Genomic DNA, 25,677 nt, shown 5'->3' with positions numbered 1-25,677 from the left:
GACGCGCCTGTGAAGCCCTCACAGGACGACACCAGGGCTCATCTGAGCGACTAGATCGCCGCGGCCCTAAACAACAACTACAACAACAACCTCCACCGTCTGCGCCTGGGTCCCCAACCCTCACTGCCCCTGGTGCAGGACCGTCGAGGAGACCATTGAGCACCTCCTGCTGCACTGCCCACGCCTCCACTCACAGCTAATACTGCTCCGACACCATCTCCGCGCCCTGGACATGCCCACCTTTGACCTGCCCAATCTGCTGGCGGCGGCAGTCCACCCACCACGGCAGGAATCTGTCACACGCCTCACCTGCCCCTTCCTCAGGAAGACGGGGCAGCTGACGCGCCTGTGAAGCCCTCACAGGACGACACCATGTGAGCGACTAGATCACAACAACAACAACTTTGTTCTCACCGCAGCGTGCTCAGTGAAAATGGTGATTTGTGCTGTGTATGGGTGTTACAGTGGCTCAACTCCAAAAAGTCGTCATGGTGTTAAGTTCTTTAGGTAATTATTGAGAATCACTACGCGCCTCCAAAATACGATATTACGCCTCCATATTATACTTAAGGGACGAAATACATGTCCCTTAACCATAATATGAAGGCGGAAAAAAATTAAAAGTAAAGAAAAAGTGGTAAAGGTAGTGAAAAGTCATATTATACTTACACGCGCTGTTTTGGTGACAGCGGCGGTGGCAGTGTTGCCAACAATCTGGTTAGCGATGGTACATTTAGTTTGCGATTAGCCCACGCATGTGAGACCAGGTCCACCACGCGTGGTTATTTTATTTATTTATTTTAGAACACGCACCTTTACCCAAAGGGCTTTGAGAAGGTTTGGGCCGGGTATAGTATTAGGTAAAGGTGCGTGTTATAAAAAAAAGAAATAACCACGCGTGGTGGACCTGGTCTCACATGCGTGGGCTAATCACAAACTAAATGTACCATCACTCACCAGATTGTTGGCAACACTGACACCGCCGCTGTCACCAAAACAGCGCGTGTAAGTATAATATGCCTTTTCACTACCTTTACCACTTTTTCTTTACTTTTAATTTTTTTCCGCCTTCATATTATGGTTAAGGGACATGTATTTCGTCCCTTAAGTATAATATGGAGGCCTAATATCATACTTTGGAGGCGCATAGTGAATCTCCACAATTACCGTGAAAAGGCATACACATACATTTGTGTTGGTGGTGGCGGCGGCACTATTGGGAGGTGAACAATGTTGCCAATGATCCAGTTAGAACACGCACCTTTACCTAATATTATACCCGGCCCAAACCTTCACAAAACCCTTTGGGTAAAGGTGCGTGTTCTAAAAAAAAAATAATGATAACCACGTGTAGTGGACCTGGTCTCACATGCGTGGGCTAATCACTAACCAAGTGTTGGATCGTTGGCAACACTGCTCAACTCCCAATGGCCGCCTCCGTCACCAAAACAAATGTATGCATATGCCTTTTCACTACCTTTACCACTTTTTCTTTACTTTTAAGTTTTTCCGCCTTCATATTATGGTTAAGGGACATGTATTCCGTCCCTTAAGTATAATATGGAAGCGTAATATCGTATTTTGGAGGCGCGTAGTGATTCTCAATAATTACCGTTCTTTAGGTTTCCTAGAGACGAACACACCTTGAAAAAGTGGATTTTGGCCTGCAAACGAAAAGATGAAGTGAAGGTGAAGTCTGCGCGCATGTGCTCCAAACATTTCCAAGAAAGTGATTACAATCAGGCGTATCGTTTCAAAAAAGAGAAATTGAGATCATCACCAATAAAATGCAGGCTCCTTCACCCTCAGGCAGTACCATCTCTACAACTTCCCAACTCAAAACTTAAAGCAGGTACTATGTAGTATGAGCCCGTGTGTGTGATGTTGATATCCTGTTTGTCAGTTTCAGCCTGTAGATAATGATCAAAGTACAAGTTTTCCACCTTTATTAGGAATTCTGATGCTCTCAGAATTATCAAATATCATTGGGGTTTTATTCTAGTGTTTGCCCATACTCACCCCTCGCAACCAAAATTGGCTAGGGGGCCATTGACACTGTGGGGAATGCAGTGGTAAACATGAAATGCGTCGCAAATGTATAGTTTTGAGTTATGTGGGGTTGAAATAGGGTTGCAGAGGTTTTGTCACTTTCCGGTTCGTCACCTGTGGGTGTTTGCACCTCCGTGATTTCACGTGCTAGTTGCTTCTTCATTTGAAAGGAGAGGTTTTGCTACTCACCAAGAAGACCTATTAAAATTCTAAAAATATTAACAAAAAACATGCAGATTTCCTGCATTCTTTAACCCGTATACAGTGATGTCCTTTGTCAGAGAAAGGGGTCATGGTAGATTGAATTTTTTTCGTATATCTTTTATTTGCCCCATAAAATGAGAAAAAAATTCATTTCATTTTATTGCTTTGATATTATACGTAGTATGTTGAGTGACAAATATTATCAATACGAACAAAATTAAAGGCCATAAAATGGCTCAAAAAGGAAATTGAATGTATACGTACTAAAAATTCCATAAGAGGTACGTGTATATGTATGTATGTATGTATGTACAGTCACCCCCCGCCGTTCGCGGTCTCACCCATCGCGGTTTCGCGTATTCGCGGTCAACTAATTCAGACCCCCGCTTATACGCTGCCCCAGTTTCGTGATACGCGGATGCATTGACGCTAAATAGGAAGGCAGAGAGGAGGAGGAGGCAGAGAGGAGGGGAAGGGAGAGAGGAGGAAGGCAGAGAGGAGGGAGGAGGGAGGCAGAGAGGAGGGGGAAGGGAGAGAGGAGGAGGCGGGCAATGGACGTTAGGTTGCTCCTGAGTGACGCCACGGTTAGACTGTGACAAGCTTTCCTATTGGCCAGCAGCTCACTCAGGGACGACTGCTATTGGTCGAGATTTTCTCATAGCAACATTATCCTAAAAAAAAAATTCACGCCGCCACACTGCAGTGTTGCCAGATTGGGCTACTTATCGCAAATTGGGCTACTTTTGGGTCTTCTGTGTTGTTGTCTAACAAGGTCTTGTCTCATTTCAGTCATTAAAAGAACGAAAAACATGTTTTATATGACGTGTCAGAGGTGACTTCCCAAATGCATATTTTCCCATAGGGTTATAGTCCCGCTGTCATGGGTTTCAAGATCGCGCAAAGTCCGAAGCAAATACTTAAATACCGGATGACATATATATATATATATATATATATATATATATATATATATATATATATATATATATATATATATATATATATATATATATATATATATATATGTAATAAACAGTGCACAGGTTAAAAATCTGAGTGTTAAAAACATGCCAAATTAAATTGAAGTGTAACTATTACTGTTAGGTGTGGTAGCACATCACTACATCAGTCTTTCTCATTTTCAGATGGCAGCAAAGCTCGAACCAGAAGATTAGCTGCTAGGCACCGACATTGGATTATGAAGAGTCCTGTGCTTGATGGCACTGGTAAGGAATATTATTAAGCCTTCTTGAATGAGTATGCTGTGTAAAGTATAGTGTTGCATACACACACACACATTTATATAAATAAGTTGTTTGGAGAAACCTACAGGATGATGCAAAATATAAGGGTATCACTCCATTATATAGACAAAGAAATTATGAAGAAAATAATAACAACACTGATAAGACCAAAACTTGAATATGCTGCAGTTGTATGGTCGCCTCAGAAAAAGAAGGATATCAAAGTCGGAAAGAATACAGAGAATTGCAACTAAAATGGTCCCAGAACTCTCGCATGTGACGTATGAAGACAGATTGAAGGAGATGGACTTGATGACACTGGAACAAAGAAGGGAGAGAGGCGATCTGATCACAGTGTATAAGTTGGTAAATAAGTTTGATGAGGTGGATAGAGATGATCTTTTCTCTACTGTGAGAATGCCAGGGCTGAGAGGACATGGAAAGAAACTTAATAAAGGAACCTGTTTGAGTGACTTGAAGAAGTAAAGTTTTCCACATAGAAGTATTAACACATGGAACAGCTTGCGGGAAGAAGTGGTGGAGGCGAGCAGTGTTCATCAAATGAAGGAAAGACTGGATGAAAGTAGATTTGGAGATGGGACTATTAGAGCTTAACTCAGGCCCTGTAGACTACAAATAGGTAAATACATACACACACACACACATGATATGGTGGACGGATTTTTTTTTTTTTTTTGTTTTTTTTTTTTTACATTGCGGCCTATTGCGCCGGTAGGCTTCTTCCCGGTGGATCCTGATGATCGGTCCAAGGCTTCTTTCCGGTGGGTCCTGATGGTCGCCCCAGCCCGTTCTGGCGCAGGCGAGTGCTTTATAGTGGCGCCATCTTGCATTGGCTCATGCTGCCCTCCCAGAGCTCATCTTTGATCCTAGAATCTAGAGTCCGAGTTGATAGGTGGTCTTCTGGGCAGCATGTGGGTAGTTTTAAGCCACTCAGCGGCGGCTGAAAAATCCCAGCTTGGTGACACCGGGCGGGGATTGAACTCACGTCCTCCTGAACACGGGCCGTTACTCTGACGACTCAGCCACCACCTCCCCAGCTATGTGAGTTTTTTTGCAGATGATGCAAAGCTATTGAGACAAGTGAATGATGTGAAGGACTGTGAGGCATTGCAGAGGGACCTGGATAAAATTTGGAAGTGGAGTGGTACATGGCAGATGGAGTTCAACCTTGGGAAATGTAAAATAATAGTTTGGTAGGAGTGGAAGAAAATGTGAATATGATTATAAGATGGGAAGTGAGATAATATGCAGAGGAATGGAAGAAAAAGATTTAGTAGTGACTATCTCAGAGAACATGTCACTGGACAAACACATCAACGGGATAACGGGACAAACTATGAATTTGTTGAGGAACATAAGGACGGCATTTTCGTATTTGGATGAGATGACGAAGAAAATAATAGTTACAATGATGGGGCCAAGGTTGGAGTATGCAGCTGTGGTCTGGTCTCCTCACAAAAAGAAGAACATAAGAAAGCTGGAAAGAGTGCAGAGAGTGGCAACTAAGATGGTACCAGAACTTAGAGATTGGACTTGTGAGGAGAGACTCAATAGTATGGGGCTCACAACCCTGGAGAGAAGAGAAAGAAGAGACCTGATAGCGGTGTACAGGGTGGCGAGCGGAGTGGAGCATTTGGACAGAGAGGACCTGTGTGTGTGGAACGAGAGAGAAACAAGAGGACATGGAAAGAAGTTGAGGATGATCACGTGTAGGCGAGATGTGAAAAAGTTTAGCTTCCCAAACAGAAGCATTGAGCTATGAAATAGGCTGGAGGAGGAGGTGGTTTGTGCAAGAGACATTCATGATTTGAAGGAAAAGTTGGACAAGATCGGATATGGAGACGGGACTGCGCGAGCGTAGCTCTTTTCCCGTATGTCACAACTAGATAAATACAACTAGGTAAATACACACACACACACGCACAAACCTGACTCCTCATGAACCATGGCAGATGTTTCTCACAAACAAAAATGGCTTCACCATATCCTACAGTGGGTTAGAACTTATTTGGTGAGTGGTTCATACAAACCAAACATACCCAATGGCAAGAAGAGAGCAGTGTTAAAGACGACTGCTCTCTTCTTGCCAAGAGCTAAGTTTGGTTCATGTGAGCCACTCACCAAATACGTTCTTACACAATCAAGAAATGGTGAAGTCGTTTCTGCTTGTCAAAAACATCTGCAATGGTTCCTAATGAGTCTGGTGTGTGTGTGTGTGTGTGTGTGTGTTGTTATTCAATCCATGCGTTTATGTGGTTGAGTCAAGATGGGTGGGTTGGCCACGCATGCGCAGTGGTGATAATGAGAACTGGCATGGAGGAACCACAGGCATGCCACACCCACAACAGCTTCTTCCTTCCATTTAACTGCAGCAACAAGTCCATAACTTGGGTAAGGGCAGCACAAGCCACGACAGCCCTTACTTTAGCAGACGACGCCATGTTGATACAGGCCAAGTGCTTTGTTTATGTTGTGGATGTGTGTGGGGTTCTTGAAAGGTCTGGACTTCCAAAAAGTCCCGTAAATTCTTGGCAATAAAAAAAATATAAAATAAATAACTGAAAATTGAGTTATCAGACTCACAGCCCCTCTAGTCCTTATTATTTATTTAAATATCTGACCAATCACATCTCTCATAGGGTATAAAATATATATATATATATATATATATATATATATATATATATATATATATATATATATATATATATATATATATATATATATATATATATATATATATATATATATATATATATATATATATATATATATATATATATATATATATATATATATATATATATATATATATATATATATATATATATATATATATATATATATATATATATATATATATATATATATATATATATATCTATATATACAGAGAGAGAGAGATTGGCCCTCCCCCCCTTTTCATTTTCTGGGTATGCCACTGAGTGTGAGTGAAGACAGTTCAGTAGTAAGTTGAGCAGCATGTAGATAGCCATGAGTAGAAGTCTTATGCTGTGAGGCCATGGGAGAAGGAGGAGGAGCTATGCAGTAAGCAGTCAGAATAGCAAGTAGCATGATGGAAACAACAAGTATTGCTTTTCATTCATAATGTCACCTTAAAAATTTCTCACCCATTATGAAAAAAATTTTACTTTCACAGACCATCCACGGAAAGTCGTGAAGATTCCCCTTGCTGACTCGCCCATCAAGGACATAGAAGTTGTGGAGGTGAAGGAGGAGCAGACATACACAGAGGAGGCAGAGAAAATACATCCCTTTCAGGAGCACGACCCCCTCTCCATAAAACTTGAGCCTGTCTCATGGCAGTCCTCTTCCTTGCAGGAGGAGCTTCAACTCAAAGGTACCTTAATAAGGGCTTTCATTGTTTTCCCAATTGTCCAGCACCATACTTTAGGATACATATGGTTATAAGGCCAGTTGGCTTACACATTTTAGCTCCTGATAACTTGTTATTAATTATATGCAGATGCATCCTCATAGAAAGACTTAATTGCACTAAGCAGTTTTCCTCCCACACCATAAATCTTTAAAACATCCCACAATGCAATCCAATCGACTCTGTCATAAGCTTTTTCCAAATCCATGAAGGCAGCGTATAATTTTTTTCCTTTTGCTATTATTTTTTCTACTACCATCCTGAAGGCAAATATCTGATCCACACATCCCCTTCCCTTCCTGAAGCCTCCTTGTTCTTCACTGATTTTCACTTCTGTAAGTCTTTGCAGCCTCTCTGTTATGACTTTTCCATATACCTTTCCAGGTATACTCAGGAGACTTATGCCTCTATAGCTCCCACATTCCCCTCCTGCCCTTCCCCTTGTAAACTGGGACAATGATGGCTTTCGTCCAGTCTGCTGGCACCCCCCCCCCTTCCATGCTACTTCACATATCTTGACCATCCATTTAACGACTACATCTCCTCCAAACTTCAACATTTCTAACCTATTGAGGTAAGCCAAACCTACACTAACCTAACCAAACCTACACTAACCTAACCAAACCCACACTGACCTAACCAAACCTGACCTACTGACTATGGGAAAAATTAACCTCAACTTTTTGGGAGTTAGATAAATACCCATGTTCAAGAGAAGCAAATACTCTATAATAATAGTAATAATAACTGCACCTGTCATAAATCAAACTATTACCTATATTTATGAAGCCACTCCTTTATCATCATCATCTCATTGATGCCTGCTCCTAGGATCTCCCACCAGGGGATGGCCACGGCAGAAGGAAATTTTTTTTCAATATTGTACTATTTTTTACACTCCCATTTTTCACTTAAGGCCTCTGTTATTTCACATTTATATTCATCTTTTATTTCCTTTTCCTGTAACTTCTCTATCTTCAATATTTCCTTTTTTACTTGACCTTTCTTTTCAAATACCCACTTTTCCTTCAGCCTCAATTTTGCCAGCACTGCAAGATGGTCAGAGCCATTGAACATTCCTCTTACTTCCTTCGCATCACAAATATCCTTTCTAAGTCTTCCATCTACTGCCACATAATCAATCAATCCTTTCTGCTCATAATCTTCCTCCCTCCTCCATGTGTATCGGTGGATATTCTTGTGCTGAAAGAACGTGTTCGCTAGGAACAGCCCCCTTTCAGCATAGACATCCACCAGGCACTCTCCATTTTCATTCTTTCTAGGTACAGGTAACTCTCGATTTATGCGAATTTGGTTTACACGTTTTTTAAATAATGCGGTGTCCAAAATCCAAATAAATGTTTAATTTACACTTTTTTTCACTTATACGCAATATTTTATGGAGTTGCCACCAGATGTCTCACGCAACTGGACTCACATGGCGCCGCGGACACACAGCTGAGCACAGTTCTTCCCGCGCGCCACTTGAACAACAATACAGTACCCACGCTGCCGCGCTACTCAACAATAGGGGTGGGCAGGTACCGGTACCAGTACTAATGGTAACAGCTATACGGTACGGTACCGGTACCAGACTGCTCGGTACTGGTACCAATACTAGCCAGTCGCTCATGGTGTCCCTCATTTCTTCCTCACACGAGTGAGGCTGAGACTGAGTGCCTGAGTGGATATCTTGGTGATATGGATATTCTCTCTCTCTCTCTCTCTCTTTACTGAATGAATATTTATTTTTCGATAGAAACCTACCTCTTGTTTGATTTACATTGTTTTTGATTTACGCGACCTCTTATAGGACACAATACTCACGTAAATTGAGAGTTACCTGTATCCCCCAGTTTCCCACGACATCCATCACCCACTTTAGCATTCACATCTCCCATCAAATAAGTTTCCTTTCTTTCTCAAAACTCTTCAAATATGCATTCACTTCCTCCCAAAAAGCTTCCCTTTCCCTCAGTCCTTTTTAACTTTTCACATTTACTGGTGCATAAATACATACCCATGCATAGTTTACTAAACCTACTTTTCACCCAAACAATTCTTGATCCCATCCAACTATAATCAGTCACACCATTTCACACTTTCAGACATCACAATAGCACATCCTTCCTTACTCCTGCCTCTATACTTCTCATCCATCCCTGTCCATACAACCCCCCCAGGCACACCCTCCCACATACCCACTCTTCCATCACTCACACCAGTTCCTCCAGTATGCGGATTCAATGTCAGCAACCTGTTGTCAATCCTTTATTGTTTATTACCATGACAACAAATATATTATACTGTACTTATAAACAACATGCTAACTTTACTAAATATATCTGGTCACCTTGGTGGGTTTAAACTCTAATGTGACTTCTGCTCCTGAGTTTCTTTGGAGAGGTGCTCAATGCCCAGAGGATATGCTCTCATTTTTCTGATAATTTAGCTGTTTTCAAGTAGGTGGTAGGAGCTGCAGGTTGCCGACTGCTGGGTTAAGGGAAGTAAAGTTTAAGATAAGCAAAATGACAGTGACCCTTACCATAGCCAATTGTTGCAGGCAGTGAGAGTCATAGAGTCTACGTCAAAGAAGAAATAGATATCAAAGAAGAGGACGTTTGTTACTTCAACACTGAAGAAGTTGCTGAGTATGTAACAGAGAAGAGAGCCTCTTCCAGGGACCACATGTAGGACCAAGAAGCTTCCTTTGAAAAGAAAAAAAGTGATTAAGAAAGTTTACAACTTCTTAGGTCATAGAAGAAAATCATCATCATCATATTATTAGCTCTGCAAGACAAAGAACTTTCCCAACATTCTCCACCTACTTTGTAAGATGTTAGTGTAATTTTTCATGTCATCATCATTAACTGTTATTAGCTGTAGGTAAAAGGCCTTTCTCATTATTCTCAAACCCCTCTGTCTGATATTGATGGACTGTCATGTCATAATCCTAATCAGCAACAGCAGCCATTAATAGCTCTGCAAGGCTTTACCCAATATTCTCCATCATCTTTCTCTGATGTTTGTGTACTCTGTAATGATCTGGCAATTTTTTAACTTAAATATCCACTGGATTCTCTGCCTGCCAGATCTATGCATAATATGACTTCCCAAATCTTCTTTATTTTGAACAGTCATCAGAATAGTTTTATCCTGTTTCTGTTTCCTAATCCTTGATGCTCACTTCCATTTACTCCATATTATACCCAGCATTTTCTTCCATTCCACTTTTTGCACTTCTGAGCTTTTTCTTTAGAACTCTTGTGAAACATCAAGTCTATAAACGGACTGTCAAGAAGTGGGGGCGGTTTTACACCTTCCTCTGTAAACCCCAACAGCAGCACCATCCTCTCCCTTCCAGTCCTCCCAATCACCTCACGTTCCATCTCACTCAGAAACACCTGCATCATCTTCGGTCTCTCTCTGTCATACTTCTTACATTTACCCCGCGCTCCCATCACTAGCCGCTCCCTTCACCTCCGCCACTCCGCCTCACTTGCCTCCTTCCTCTTCCTTTGACTACCCATGCTATTGTTGACAAAGATAACTCCTTTAAGTTAAAGTTTTCTAAAGAAAGAATTGCTACATTACATTTGTAAGTCACTGACACAACAAAAACACGTCCTCACACTCACCATCACATTGTTGATGCGTCACTGGTCGTCGTCGTTGTCTGCCGAATCTTCACCCTGCTCTCACTTCTCCCTCCTCACCCCATCCTTCCACCTCCTGTGAGGAGATGGAAGTACACTTGGGTGCCATAGTAGAGGTCAAAATGCAGTGTACGTATTCCAGAGAAACGGCATAAACGACAAGTATGGTTGGAGGATGCTCGGATAAAGTTTGGCAGATCTTCCCCAATAGCCTTGAGGTTGTGGCATTCTTTTAAGACAATATCTCTTCAATATAAAGATGCTGTCCATCAATCTGTAATTAAATATGAAAGATCTTTAGTTTCTCCCGGAAATCCTGATGTTAAACGTTTTCACTCCTATTTTCGTAGCAAGAAGGTTCAGCGTCCTACTATTGGACCGCTGTATGGAGATAATGGCTGGTGCGCTGACACAACTGACATGGCAGATCTTTTTGTTGATGCATTCTCTGGTGTATTTTCTTCTGCTGACTTATTGAATCCTTATCCTGTCCAGCATTGTGACAATTCATTTATATGTAATATATTTAGTTTTGATATTTTTAAAATTGAGATTATCCTTTCTAAGCTGAAATCTTCTGCTTGTTGTGGCCCTGATGGTATACCTTCAGTAGTTTTAAAGAGATGTGCCCCCTCCATTAGTTATCCTTTGCTCTTGTTGTTCAGGAAATCTCTTTTATCAATGCAAGTCCCATCTGACTGGAAAGATGCTAATGTTATGCCACTGTTCAAAGGTGGAATCCATTCTGATCCCCTCAACCACAGACCAATCAGTTTGACATCAGTGTGCTGTAAATCTTTTGAAAGAATAATTGTGTCTCAACTTACTTCTTATTTGGAAGATAATAACTTACTTTCACAGCATCAGTATGGTTTTAGATTGGGTAGATCAGTTTTTGAGCAACTGTTGTTTACTTATGACTATGTGACTCATTTCTATGATAGTGGTATGTCAGTGGATGTGATATTTTTTGATTTCAAGAAAGCTTTTGATGTTGTTAATCATAAATTATTACTTACAATGCTGTCTAGTATTGGGATTGGGGGGTGTTTGCTGGGATGGCTGAAAGACTATTTGAGTGGGAGAAAGATGCAAGTAGTTGTCCATGAAAGTAAGAGTTATAGAGCGGATGTAAGCAGTGGTGTTCCCCAAGGGTCTGTAATTGGCCCCTTGCTGGCAAATGTGTCAGAATGAACTTTTGTAGGAATTTCCTTTATGCTCCTGCTCCTTTACCGTATTTTATTGGAAACCAACCCATACAAGATGTAGATAACTACAAGGATCTTGGGGTCAGGGTGGATTCCTCCCTAAAGTTTCATTTGCATGAGAGAGAAATCACTGGCAAGGCTGGAGGCATTGGTTACAGTATTCTACAGGGTACCCTCCTTGGCTAAAACGAACCGTTCTGTGGTCACCATTTCCTAACTCTCCGCCCACCTCCAACTCACGTACATAGCAAGTTTCCATTATTAGTTAGGACTAAGTCTATTATGTCATCTCCTCTGGTAGGTATAGGCTCAGTAACCCTGCTTAACCCTGGATAGGTAACGTGAAATTTTTTGTCACGCATCAGGTAACGTGGTTGCATATGTGCTACCACGACTTTCAAGCTTCATAGCTCAGCAGCTATTGGGTAAAATGTTACCATTTTTGGTGTGAATACTCTTACATCCATCTACTACTGTATGAAAAGGTAATAAATGAAACTCGTTTAAAGTTTACCTGTTTTAATGACCATTGAAAAAAAAAACATGAAAAAAGAGATGTTTCCATTTAATCACCATGTGTAGGTTAAACACAAAAGATTGGAAAATATGGAGTGTTGTGGCAAGTAAAGTACATGCTGAGCTACCTTTAGAGCTGTGATTGAGTCCCCTAGGCCCAATAGCAACGAATCTGGAAGCAAAAGAAAAAGGGGGAAATTTTGTTAGTAAAAAAAAAACAAGTAAATTCAAAATTGTCTTAGGAGTACTAAATATTTGTGAGCCTAAGTGAAATTTGGTATGGATCTTCTACAACCATCATCCCAATGGAAAACCACCCCTAAACCCATTTTGAATAATTTTAAATGAGTGAAAAATTATTTTTATCCAGTACATCCATGAGTGCCATTTTTGGGGGAAAAGTAATAAATAAAAGGCTGTAAATCATCTAATAGGCAAGGGATATTATTGAAAGTGTGCATGATTATAGCTACAGCCATAATAAATACGAAAATAAAGCGTTTGGCTCTTACCAGGCTGTGTGGCATGTCTGGCACATGCTCACGAGATGGGCCGGGCAGGTGGGCTTCTTGCACATGCCGCACATCCACCTCAATGGTGAACTTTAATGGTTCATCAATATCACTTCCAGAATCCCCCTCATCCAATAAATGCTCCTGGATCTCTTCCTCCGTCAGGCAACGGCGCGACATGATGAAATTTGGAAATTGAGAAAAAAAAAGAAATTTGAACAATGGGCAAAACCTAACATCGTGGAGTCACCAACTCAAATATGGCAACTCGAGTGAGTAGGTTGTCGATACGCTACCGCGTTACCTGTCCAAGGTTGTATAACTTCAAGAAAATCCTCGGCTTCCAGGTCACCCACTAGGTCTTCCCAGTCTATATTCCTATAATTAAAGTCCCCCATTACGCAGACATTTTTACTCCTACTCGCCCTGCCAATCTCTTGTAGTAGTATACTCGAGTCCTGCCTTTAAGGTGCTAAACAGAACCCCTAGACTCCTAGAGGTAGGTTTTATTTTTTCCTTTGTAAACGTCCACCCAAACTGATTCTGAATCCATGTTAGTTTTGACTGAATTGTTAACTGAACATTTAAGTGAGTCTTTAACATATAGCGCAACTTCATCTCCCTTCTTCTAACCTCAAGTTTTCCCAGCAGTGCAACGAGCCCGTTAAAAAAGCAAATAGGATGATGGGTTTGATTAAGAAAAAAAATTCATTCAAGAATAAAGATGTTATACTACCTTTGTATAATAGTTTCGTCAGACCTCATTTGGAGTATGCCGTGCAGTTCTGGTCTCCCCACCATGCGAAAGACATTTCTAAATTAGAAGATGTTCAGCGTAGAGCAACCAAGATGATTACCTTCATTACGTACGAAACAAACCCTTCGAGGAAAGGCTGTCACATCTAAACCTGTTTTCTCTTGAAAAACGCCACCTCAGAGGAAAACTGATCGAGTGCTTTAAAATTCTTAACGGTTTTACCAACGTGGATCCGACCAAGCTGTTTGTGATGGATGATTCGACGCGAACGAGAAATAATGGCGCTAAACTCAAATGGAGACAAGTTCATTCAGATTGCACAAAATTCTTCTTCACTAGCGCTGTCGTTCGAACAGATTACCACCATCAGTGGTGCAGTGTAACTCGATTGCATCGTTTAAGAATAATCTTGACCGCTATCTCCTCCATCTAAATATTCACTTGGTCAGTTTCAACGCCATGGTGGCCGCATCACAACTGTCACTTAGGTTTAGGATAGACCACCTAGTTTGGGCCTTAGGGCCTGTGTGGTCTGGTTAATTTATGTATGTAATTCTGTATAATTCTTCCCCTTAAATTTCTGTCTTTGTGAAACATCTGATAACCCTTTATTTCAAATTCCGATCTAAAATTTCTATTGGCAGTGTCTATCCATGTCTCAGTGATCGCTAGCTATATTATATATGTCTCTGCTACTCTCCATCATCATATCCCAGCTGGCTTAAGTAGGCTACGTACTATTTATCTTTATGGGAAAGTATTAAGAGTCTCACGGGATAGTGTATTTTTTTCTCTTATCTTCCTCAGAGGCTGCTTCGAGGCTATCTATTTTTGCACACCTCTCAGCCTCACCCCCTCCTGCTCGTCCCCCCCCCCAGGCGCAGGTGACCACGGTAAACAAAGATGTCTCGCCTCCTCATGCTGGCCAGAACTTCGGCCTTGACGTTTCCCTCAATACACCCAGCTTTCACTGTCATATAGCAAAAACGTATCAAACTCTGACTGTTTCTCTTATAATTTTGTGAACTGTCAAGTATTGTTCTCGCATCTGCTAAATTAAGCATTTTTTTCCATGTCTGGTTGAGGGTCGAGACGCGGGCGAATGCTCCTCACATGACTGGACTTCCAGGAAGGTGTTGTGGCTGCAGCGCGACTCCTCCCCATCAGGATGACTGCTGTGGCCCCCGTGGAGCACAGCACGGTGCCCAGGGAGCTGCAGTTCAAGGTGCTGGTCATCGGAGAGTTTGGTGTGGGTGAGTGGACGCCGCTAATGTTCCGTTGTGCGCGTGTAAAGGGCAGAGAAGACACTCCAGCCAGGGCCCGCCCACCACCTCTCGCAGGGAAGGGATGCTGAGGCACTCCTAAGTGTTTTTCGGGGCTCACGTGGGTGAAACTGGTTCTTTGGTGACCGTGTGAGCTTTGTGGCGTGCAGTGGCCTCCTGTCTGGCTGGAGATAACTATTTCTTCAAGGAACCATCTGGATGCCTGGCATATTTATACAAGATGACTGATGGAGGAATTCTCCATCATAGATTATATACTTAACGGTAAAAATGTACACATTTTGGGGACTGTGTTACTGAATATGATCATTCAAACATTTATAATGAATAATAAAAATTGATGTTCCTGAGGGAATGGTCAACTGGATTGGAGGAAAAAACACGGTAAATTTTCAGCCGAGGCCATTCTCTAACTTTAAAGACAAAACTTTTTATGATAGTTTTTTGTTTCAAATTAATCTGACATTTGCTTTTCTTGTAAATTTTTTTATTATTTTTTTTTTAGTTTCCCTCCTCATTCCAAAACCTAATGGTCCACAAGACAAATAATTAATATTAATAGCAGACAATTCAAAACTCACCAGAAATAAAAGTTTCATCCTCACAGTACCTTGAAATTAGGCCTCTCAGGGCAATGAGGAAGGCGGAGTCTGCTTCTGCCTCGACCAAGTGATAACACACGGGGCAACGCAAAGTGTTCTATCACATGTGTTTATGAAAACAATTAACTATGTCAACTTAACCTGACCTAACCTAACTATACTAAATGTAACTTAACATGACCTATGGCCTGTTTCTAAACTGCAATAAAGAGAAACATATCCTTACCTTCGTTAAGGCACGTCCACACCAGGAATCTTTGTATGACAACAATGTATCCCAGATGTTTCCCAAGTTTTTTGGGAAGCAGTTGAGAAACAACTTGGATACATTCAGGAAATAATTGAAAAACATTGAGAGAATGTACGAATGTGTGAAATTCACCACGGGCTGATCAAGTGTTGGACTCTTAATCGCCAGCAGGTACCCTCCTGATATGAGCACGTGCACTTTAGCGTCGATCTGTGTGTGTGTGTGTGTGTGTGATTTTCAATAGTATTAATAGTAAAGTATAAACTATTTTTATATTCCAGTCAAATTTCATTTATATATTTATGGATGAGAGAGAGAGAGAGAGAGAGGGGCACACCCTGACTGCTGGGAGTGACCTCCCTCAGGGGTGCGGGGATAAAGACATAACCCACACCTCACTCACGGGGAAAAGGGATTGGGATTATAATTATCATTCATTCACATACATCAATATCTAGCTAATTATGTTTGAGTGTGACTATATATATATATATATATATATATATATATATATATATATATATATATATATATATATATATATATATATATATATATATACACACACATATGTACATATATACATATACACCCATAGACACCCACCCACACCCACACCCACACCCACATATACGAGTGCACGAACGTGCAAAAGTTTCTCATGTTTTCCATCCTGGATGGAAAACATGAGAAACTTCTTAACTGTTTCTCAGGACTGCCCACACCAGGAAAGTTCGTATGGAAACTCAGCTTTGACATTTCGAAGGTGTTAATGATGCTCATAAAAGGATCTCTGCCTGTCAGATTATAGCTGCAGGCTGATGGGAGCTGGAATGGCTTTTCTGTGCCTGGTATCGATTCGTGGTATTTTGGGAGCCACCGTTCGTAATAGTTCTTCAAAATCAGTGGTTGACCTTCCAAGAAAATTATTAATTAATTAAACCCTGCTCCATTAACTCTCGGCTCCACCAAAAGTACGTCATTCTGCAATGCTCAACTTTCTATAAACTACTGCACCCATATGCGTTTCCTTGTCTTCTTGCTCTCCAGTGAGTGCAATAATAAGTAAAACACAGAGGCCATTGCAGCAGTCTCCGCACACCAACATCCTGAGAACAACCCTGAGGTGTGGACAGGAAACATTATTTCCCAAGGGTATTCAAATGTATCCCAGTGGCTTACCGAAACACCTGGGAAATGTCTGGGATACATTGTTGTCATACAAAGATTCCTGTTGTGGACGCACCTTTACTGTCAATTTATGAAATAGGTTTGGGAAACAAGATTTAGAATGATGAGATCTGTGCTATGAAACATGTAAGAATTGTCTTGCTTGAGGATGACAGACTAAATAATACCAAAACCCAGCTTAGTCTTAATTACCAGAAGGTTGCTGACTTTGGATGTTAAAAAACAGAATTATCTATAAACAAAGTAAAAACCTTGAAATATAGTTTTGATAGTATATTCAGGCTATATCAGGTCATTGACCCATCCTAGGCAGTAGGTGCACAGCCCACCCAGCTGTTCATCCTTCCTTTCAGACTAGTTGATACATGATTACCTTGGGAAGTCTGGGGAAGGTAAACTGTGATAACCATGTTGTTGCACAGGCTGTGTGTCCTGGGGTACTAGGTTCCCAACCACCACAGGTTCAAGGGCCAGTGGTAAAGAGATGAGAACCTTGGTCATGCACAACAAATAGCGTATGGTCCCAATTTTACCTTTACCTTACCAACATATATATATTTTGCCATGTATGGGAAGAGGCATGCAGTTGGCAAACTCAAGAGAGCACTTAGAAACTTTGCACAGTCTCAGTTCAAGGGCAACATATACATGTACCAAGGATGTAAGATTGTTTGAGAATGTTGCGGTGCCTTTAGCTCTGAACAGCATCATGCATATACTATCCTGTGTTTCCAGGGAAGACGGCAGTTATCAGGAGGTACACAGAAGGTCACTTCAGTCCTTACTACAAGCTTACCATTGGGGTAGACTTTGCTGTGAAGACTCTGGACTGGGATGCCAAGACCAAAGTTACAGTTCAGCTTTGGTTGGTGCCATTCTTTTTGCTTTGTATTCTTTATCACTCAAAATCTTATTGAATTGAAGAGTTGTATTTTTTTTTGCTAGGGTGATGTTTTCTTCCGTTCCAATTTCTTGGTTAAATATTTTACTTATCTTAAATTTTTATGTGGTTTCTACACCACCAATTAGCTGGGTGTTAGAATAATAGTAAACAACATTTTGAACTTAAGTTATGTCACTCAAGCTGCTGTATAATATATACTAAATATAGCCATTTATTCACTAAATATAGCCATTTATTCTAGGGACATTGCTGGGCACGAGAGATTTGGCCACATGACTAGAGTTTACTACAAATATGCGTAAGTATACATGCCAAACCACTTCTGTAAAGACAGGGACAGTGTTATCTGCCTGTAGGTTCTTTATTAGCTTTATTTAGGTTATTGTATTAAAAATATATGAAATATAGATATAAAGCTGTAGAGTGGAATAGAAAATACTTGTAGTTGAAGTGTTCATACATTATGATAAAAGGAAGCTAATTATAAGAAGCCATAAGTTTTAAGACTGTATGTAGCTCCAGTGAACACTTCACTGATGTAATGCTCCCCCATGTTGGTGTTTTCCAGCGTGGCAGCTGTGGTGGTGTTTGATCTCTCCAGACCCCCGACGTTTGATGCTGTGTTGAAGGTGAGACAGGAAAGAGATACCTGAAATTTTTATTGCATTCCAAGCTAATTATTGTATAGCATGCCTGTGTTTGGAAAACCCTTACATACTGAAAGAAACCTGATATAAGTTTTCAAGAATCCTCATTTTAGCTAAAAAATCTTGACCATTACGTAAAGCAGGGGTGGACAACCTCTGGCCCTTGGGCCATATCCGGCCCATGAAGGCCTAAAGTCCGGCTCACCACCCTACAAGACATTAACATTGCTATCTGACCCACAAAGCCCCAGAAAAAAAAAGAAAAAAAAAATCGTGCCAAACAGCATCTGCTGGCAAATACTGTTTGGCAACCATTCGTTTCTTGCTTCAGTGCGCAAGAGTTGCCCGTTCTGTCCTTTTAAAGACAATCATTCCTTTTTGTTTGTCCTACTTAATTTAAACAAAGAAGGATAGGCTGTAATAGTCTCATCATGGAGCCATGTTGTCTTGTGCATGTGACCTGAAGCACATCGCCACTTTCCTCCGTCAGAAGAATCTTCTCCACGCGCATCACTCTGACCCGCAATGGCCTGCTCACCTGGCACCACTCATGGACGTCACCGCATCTGAATGCCCTCGTTGTGAAGCTGCAGGGCAAAGACATTCTTGTGACAGACATGCACACACACATCAATGCGCTCTGTCATCTGGTGTTGAGTTTCCTTGCCTTGCTGCTTGTGCTCCTGGCGATGTAGACCTGGACACGCTAGTGTCGTTGCTTCTCTGTTTGAGGAATTTGCCTTCCGTTTCACAGGAGTCAGGCCACTGGCTGTAGACTTCAAGTAGTTCACTTCCCCTTTGACTTCCTTGTGGACAATGTCCAGATGCAGTTGGTGGAGCTACAGTGCAACGATGATTTCAATGCAATGTTCTGTACCTCTTCTCCACTGTCCATTGTCTGCAACCTTGTCATCACGTCTAGTAATTTCCCAAAAGACATTGCGCATGTTCAATGCAGATAGACCATGTTTGGAAGCATCTTCTGTTGCGAACTGCTCTTTTCCAAAATGAAGGACACAAAGTCTCAACTTCGCTCCCAACTCTCGGACCTCCACCTCAATGACATTATTCTTTTGTCTGCCTCATCCATCAAGCTGGACACTGAAACACTGTCATGGCAAGCAGCACTGATCTGTATGTTTTTCACTTTCCACTTTTCACTTTTTAACTTTGGGGTTCGTGTTTCTCACTCCAGCCCACGGCCTGCCACCAAAAGTCTTCTCTGGCCCTTGCTTCAAAAAGGTTGCTTGTCCCTGACCTAAAGAATTTTCACCAGCCTAGAAGTTGTGCCCTTTTCTTTACTCAAGTCATCCAAGAATCTCAACCATCACTAAAAAAAAATGTAGAGTGGTTAAATGTGTGAAACATGGTATTCTGAGATGGTTTGGACACGTGAAAGGTTATAAGCTTGCTCAGTTTGCCAGGAAAGGTTTACAATAGGCTTTTCAATGAGAGGATGATGAAAGCAAATAAAAATGAAGGTGGTCAGCAAGGGGAGTTAGGAAAGTCATAAAATGTGTAGAATAGATCTTTGCATTGAAAATGATAGTTAAAAAGTTCCTAGAGAGTGGTGGAGGCTAGATAGCTCTGTGGGACTGGTGCTCGCCTTGAGACCAAGAGGTTGTAAGCTCAGTCCTAACTCATGGCAGCTTCTCAGTGAGAGATAGGGCCCTTGTAACCCTAGGAGAGCTAAATGGTCTTAACGATCTGGCTTGGAGCATTTTCAATCATCTTTTTAATCCTGGAGAGGGGTAGGAAGATGTAAAACCTGTAGAATACTGATGACAGGATTGAGAGGAAAGGTTTATAGATTCTGAGAAGATATGATGTAATAGGATGTTTCCTTGAAAGGATCAGGTTCTTTTTACAAAGATATGAGTGCCTCTATTTGCATGAATGGGGAGGTTAGTGAGACTTTTGGTTTTAGTGTGGATGTGAGATGAATGTCCCCCTGGCTGTTCAGTATTTACATGGATGGTTGCATGAGAAATGAAAACCAGAATGTAGGATCTAGGGGCAAGGCTGAAAATAAGATGAATGGAGCAGTCCTTGGTGGCAGGCCCATTTGCAGACAGTATTGTGTTTTTGGCAAAAAAATAAAAGATTTGGCAGATGACTGCGAATAAACATGGTGGGATATGTGACCTTGTAGGGAATCAAGAGGCAAATCTGAAACTGAGAAGCATAGAACAGCCCTTGGTGGCAGACCTAGTTGCTGATTATTGTGTTTTGGGGAGAAAATTAAATGCCAATGAATATGGATTAATTATATTAATGAGTGATTTGTGACCTTGCTTCCTTTTCAGTGGGTGAGTGACATTAGGGAGAAGGTGACCTTGGGTGATGGCCGTCCTCTTCCTGTCCTGCTGCTTGCAAACAAGTGTGACATTGATTCCATCACCATCCATCCTGATGTGATCTCAAATTTCTGTAAGCAGCACCACATTGATGCCTGGTTCCTCACCTCAGCCAAGGAGGACATCAATATTGGTAATGTAGCATCATAAGCATCTTGATATAATACCATGTGGAAAGAGTTCCTTGTCAACTTACCCTCACTTATGCCTTACTCATTTCACCTTCAGGAGATGCCATGAAGTGGCTGGTGGGACGAATCCTTGAGGTCCGGTCAAACTCTCTTGGCCCAGCCCCTATAGTACGAACACTGGCTCCAGAGGATCCTCCAGAGAAGACCCCTACCTACTGCTGCAGGTACTATTTCTTAACCCTTTCAATACGGTGACGCAGACGTCGGCCTCACAGTATGGAAAGGGTTAAGAGGAAATGGAAGAGGATTAACCCTTTCATTGCTAAACACTCGCAGTGAGCATTAGGCGTATTTGCTGGTGGTGCTAAATGCTCGCTGCGAGCTCCAGCCGCACTCAAATCTCCCGCGTGTGAGTGTTCCAACAATATTTCTCACAACACAGGATTGCCAATTGAGTGGGTTCTCCACTAAATTTGGTGGTATAGATCTGGGCCTCCTCTTTCCAATGGTGTTTTTGGTTATTAGCTGTTATGAATAGTTTTTGAGATACAGAGGTTAAAAGAGAACCCCCATTGGGCTGCCTGACTGTGCTTGAGGGGATAGGTGCGTCTCGCACCACGCGCAAAGAAAGGGTTAATCCTCGTCTAAACCACTTTTTTTTTTTTTTTTTTTTTTTTTTTTTTTTTCCCCAACAAAGGAGACAGCTCAAGGGCACACAAAAAAAGGAAACAATAATAAAAAAAACGCCTGCTACTCGCTGCTGCTAAAAAGAATCCTAAGAGGTGGCTGAAAGAGGGGTCAATTTTGGGAGGAGAGGTGTCCTGACACCCTCCTCTTGAAAGAGTTCAAGTTGAAGGCAGGAGAAAATACAGATGAAGGAAGATTGTTCCAGAGTTTACCAGCGTGAGGGATGAAAGAGTGAAGATGCTGGTTAACTTGTGCGTAAGGGATTTGGACAGTAAAGGGATGAGCTTTAGTAAAAAGTCGTGTGCAGCGTGGCAGCGGGAAGGGGGGAGGCATGCAGTTAGCAAGTTCAGAAGAGCAGTCATCGTGAAAATAACGATAGAAGATAGAAAGAGAGGCAACATGGCGGCGGAATTTAAGAGGTAGAAGACTATCAGTAAGAGGAAGAGAGCTGATGAGATGAAGAGCCTGAGACTCCACTCTGTCCAAGAGAGCTGTGTAAGTGGAGCCCCCCCACACGTGAGAGGCATACTCTTATGGAGAAGTAGTTGGGTATAGGTCGTGTGGAAAAGGAAAGAAAGGGAGTGCGTGGTGGATGGATGAGATAAAAGAGGCAGTTGAAGAGAAAAGAAGGAACTACAAGAAAATGTTACAGAGAAATGTGACAGAGGAAGTGAGAGGGAGATGGGAGAGAAAATACAGGGTGAGTAAGATGTTGGTAAAGAGATTGGTTAGGGAAAGTAAAGAGAGAGTGGATGAGGATTTTGGTTGATAAATTTCAGCAAAATACCAGGAGAACAAAAAGCTTTTCTGGAAAGACATTAAAAGAGAAATGGGGGGAGAAAAGAATGACATTTGTAGCATGAAGAGGAAAGATGGGGTGCTTGTGAGAGGGAATGAGGAGGTAAGGGAGGTATGGAAGCAGCACTTTGAAACTGTGATGAATGAGAGTGTGGGAGGGAGAGCAGGAGTGATTAGTGTAGGAATAAAGATCAATGTAGGGTGGCCAGGGGCCGGTTTCATCAAAGGTCCCAAGTCCTTGAAAGTGGTCTCAAGGAGTCCTAAGCACGCTTTGGACTCCTTGAGCACACTTCCGAGGACTTGGGACCTTTGATGAAACCGGCCCCTACAGATCCACAGGGGAGGATGGAGAGAGGTGAGATAGAGGAGGCAATGAAGAAGTTAAAAGTAGGAAAGGCCCCTGAAGCTGATGGCATAACAGCAGAAATGTTGAAGTATGGAGGTGTAGTTGTGGAATGGATATTATGGATATGTAACCTAGCATGGGAACAGGGTGAGGTGCCAGAGGATTGGAGAAAGGCTATTGTTGTGCCGCTGTACAAAGGGAAAGGGAGCAGAGGTGATTGCAATAGTTACAGGGGAATAAGTCTACTCAGTGTGGCAGGAAAAGTGTATAAAAGGGTTTTAAATGAAAGGATGAAAAAAATAACTGAGAAAATTGTAGGCGATGAACAAGGGGGTTTTAGGAAAGGGAGGGGATGTGTAGACCAAATATTTGCACTCAAAATGTCAGTTGAAATATTCATGGAGAAGGATAGGAAGCCGTTTGCTGTGTTCATGGACCTGGAGAAGGCCAGGAAGGGGTTGTGGGATGTTCTAAGGATATATGGTGTGGGAGGGTGTTGCTGGAGGGAATCTGATCCTTCTATAAGGATGCGAGTGCCTCTGTACGCGTGAGGGTGAGTTGAGTGAAAGTTTTGGTGTGGGTGTGAGACAGGGGTGTGTGATGTCACCATGGCTTTTTAATGTGTACATGGATGGTTGTATGAGAGAAATGAAAGCCGGAGTGGGGGAGCTTGGTCCATGGCTGAAAGTGGGAGGTACGGAGGAGTCATTGGTTGCGGGCCTGTTTGCAGATGATACTGTTGTTGGCAGAGAATGTGGGGATGCTGCAGAGGATAGTGGATGAGTTTGACAGGGTGTGAAAGAGGAGAAAACTGAGAGTGAATGCTGGAAAGAGTAAGGTTATGATATTTGAGAGGGCAAGAGAACAGGTCATTGATTTTGCAAAGCCATACAGAGTTAGAGCAGAGGGTACAACGAAATGTAGGATAAGGTTAGGGGAAGAGCGAATGGAAGTGACTGGGTTTTAATATTTGGGGACTGTTTTATGTTAGCATGGCAGTATGGAAGGTGAGGGGAGGGAAAGAGCAGTGAAGGGCTGACAGGTCGGGGGTGCAGTGGAGAGAGTTATGAAAGGAAGTGTGAGCATGGAGGTAAAGAGGGGAATAAGGAATAGTATTATCCTGCCAACTCTGTCATATGCATCAGAGACGTGGACATGGAATGAAGCACAGAAATCGAGAATACGTGCATTGGAAATGAGCTATGTAAGAGGTGCATGTGGTGTACCAGGATGGGATGGAGAAAGTAATGAAAGCATGTATGAGCAGCTTGATATGAGTGCGACAGTGAAAGGAATGGAGTGTGGAGTGGTGGAGTGGGTTTGGACATGTGATGAGAATGGGGGAGAATGAATTCGTGAAGAGAGTGTATGAGGGAAGGATTGAGGGAGAGGGTGTCAGGGGAAGACCACCTGTGAAGTGGATCAATAAGGTGAGTGAGTATTGGAGCGAGAGAGTTGTAAGTATCAGGATTGAATGTGCTGAGAGGGAGCGCCAGAACAGGGAGAGATGGAGACACTTCTGCCATGGCCACCCCCTGGAGGGAAGTTCCCACGAGGGAACAAGGCATCGGAGATATATATATATATTTTTATTTTATTTTTTTACATTCAATATTAAAGGTGTTTGGGTAGTACTTACCTCAGATAAATGTCATTGATAATGTTGCTGTCTTTTATACTTTCTGATATCTGAGAAGAATTTTTTAATCTAACTCATGTGTTTTCTTGACTTGGCAGGTGAGGGGAGAGTCGAAACATGTTGGTCACAAGCAGCAGCTGATTTAGTGCCTCACTGCTTGGGCAGTGTGATGCTGTGGGTGCCAGCTGACCAGCCTTGCTGTGGGAGCAGCTTTGCAGAGGCACTGTGCCGGGCAAAGCCAAGCCAAGCAACATTGCCACGAGGCCGTGAGTGCTGATTCAACATGGTATGTACTTCAGCTACAGAAAGATGGAAGCTGCTGGGACAGATTTTTGTTACTTTTCTCACTTCATTCATTTGGAAAGATGTAAAAGTGGTGTATTTTTTTATCTTATTTAAGATTTTATGTGCTGCTTTGTGTTGTCTAGTCATCAATAATATGATTTTATAGATATTTTATTACAAAAGTGCAGTATTCTTATAATTTTAATGATAATTATGATGCTTACTTTAGGTTATATATTTTTATTTATAAGGTATTTGTTTTAAGTAGAATATGTTCTGTTCCTGTACTTCAGCTCTCTGGCTGAGTTGTTATTCTTCCAGCAGCATAAAGATTGTATTTGTGAAGTGCCTGACTGAGACCTCGTCCGTCCATTGTCTAGTTGTTGTGGGAGCCCCTGGCTGCCTTGTGCTGCCTTGTACCCACACACGTTTGTCAGTCTTTCATTGATTTTTTGGGGGAGTGCACCTATGGTTTGTGTGAACCATTTGGGTGTGTACTCATTGTGATGGTTTTATTATAACTATCACAGCAATATGACTGTGCAACTTTGAGTCTCAGACCAACCGAAGGTCTTAGACGATAAGTAATTGTGGAGGTAGTGCCTGGTGAAATCCATTGTTGTCAATTTAGTTTGTGGGTAAGCCCTCCATGGATGAGACAAGTTGCTCATTAGTTGATCCATCTCTTCATTCTCTGTGATATATCACAAAGTTAACTCTAAAATCATACCTAGGACTATTTTCTTTTTTAATTATTCATGAATTTAAATTATGTTAAACAGACAAAAAGAAAACAGTGAGAGTAAGGAATTCATACACAGTGAGACCTAGCAATACAATTTACATTCCATTATAGGTATATTTTTAACCCTCATATCAGAAGTGGGAGAGCAGGTGGTTCTTTCATTGAAGTTTCCAAGTGTTGTATGACATCAGTATAATGGTATAATGAGTTATAGATATACTCCCTTGTCTTTACCAAACTGTAAGAGC

The 25,677-nt window shown here is 41.7% G+C and overlaps 1 protein-coding gene and 1 long non-coding RNA gene across 4 annotated transcripts; both read left to right on the top strand.

Moving 5' to 3' along the window:
* Nucleotides 1–287: 287 nt before the first annotated feature.
* LOC126997099 (uncharacterized) lies at nucleotides 288–13,123 on the top strand. Of its 2 annotated transcripts, none has more exons than XR_007751899.1 (5): nucleotides 288–436; nucleotides 1,623–1,852; nucleotides 3,399–3,479; nucleotides 6,679–6,879; nucleotides 9,479–13,123. It is a non-coding gene; the product is annotated as an uncharacterized LOC126997099 (long non-coding RNA). The 2 variants fall into 2 exon arrangements; XR_007751898.1 differs by having other exon boundaries at nucleotides 359–507.
* A 1,373-nt stretch (nucleotides 13,124–14,496) lies between these two features.
* On the top strand, nucleotides 14,497–25,038 carry LOC126997096 (ras-related protein Rab-32B-like). 2 transcript variants are annotated; one of them, XM_050858153.1, is made up of 7 exons: nucleotides 14,497–14,817; nucleotides 17,626–17,755; nucleotides 18,036–18,092; nucleotides 18,363–18,423; nucleotides 20,748–20,931; nucleotides 21,027–21,153; nucleotides 24,498–25,038. In XM_050858153.1, exons 1-7 carry the CDS (start codon nucleotides 14,733–14,735, stop codon nucleotides 24,499–24,501), a joined length of 648 nt encoding a protein of 215 aa, XP_050714110.1. In that variant the 5' UTR covers nucleotides 14,497–14,732; the 3' UTR covers nucleotides 24,502–25,038. The 2 variants fall into 2 exon arrangements, with proteins under 2 accessions (XP_050714110.1, XP_050714111.1); XM_050858154.1 differs by lacking the exon at nucleotides 14,497–14,817 and adding an exon at nucleotides 14,953–15,111.
* Nucleotides 25,039–25,677: the final 639 nt, after the last annotated feature.

The sequence above is a fragment of the Eriocheir sinensis genome, chromosome 11, assembly GCF_024679095.1.
Source record: "Eriocheir sinensis breed Jianghai 21 chromosome 11, ASM2467909v1, whole genome shotgun sequence".
Taxonomy (NCBI): domain Eukaryota; kingdom Metazoa; phylum Arthropoda; class Malacostraca; order Decapoda; family Varunidae; genus Eriocheir; species Eriocheir sinensis.
The sequence above is the reverse complement of the archived record's forward strand: the minus strand, read 5'-3'. Positions and strand labels throughout refer to the sequence as shown.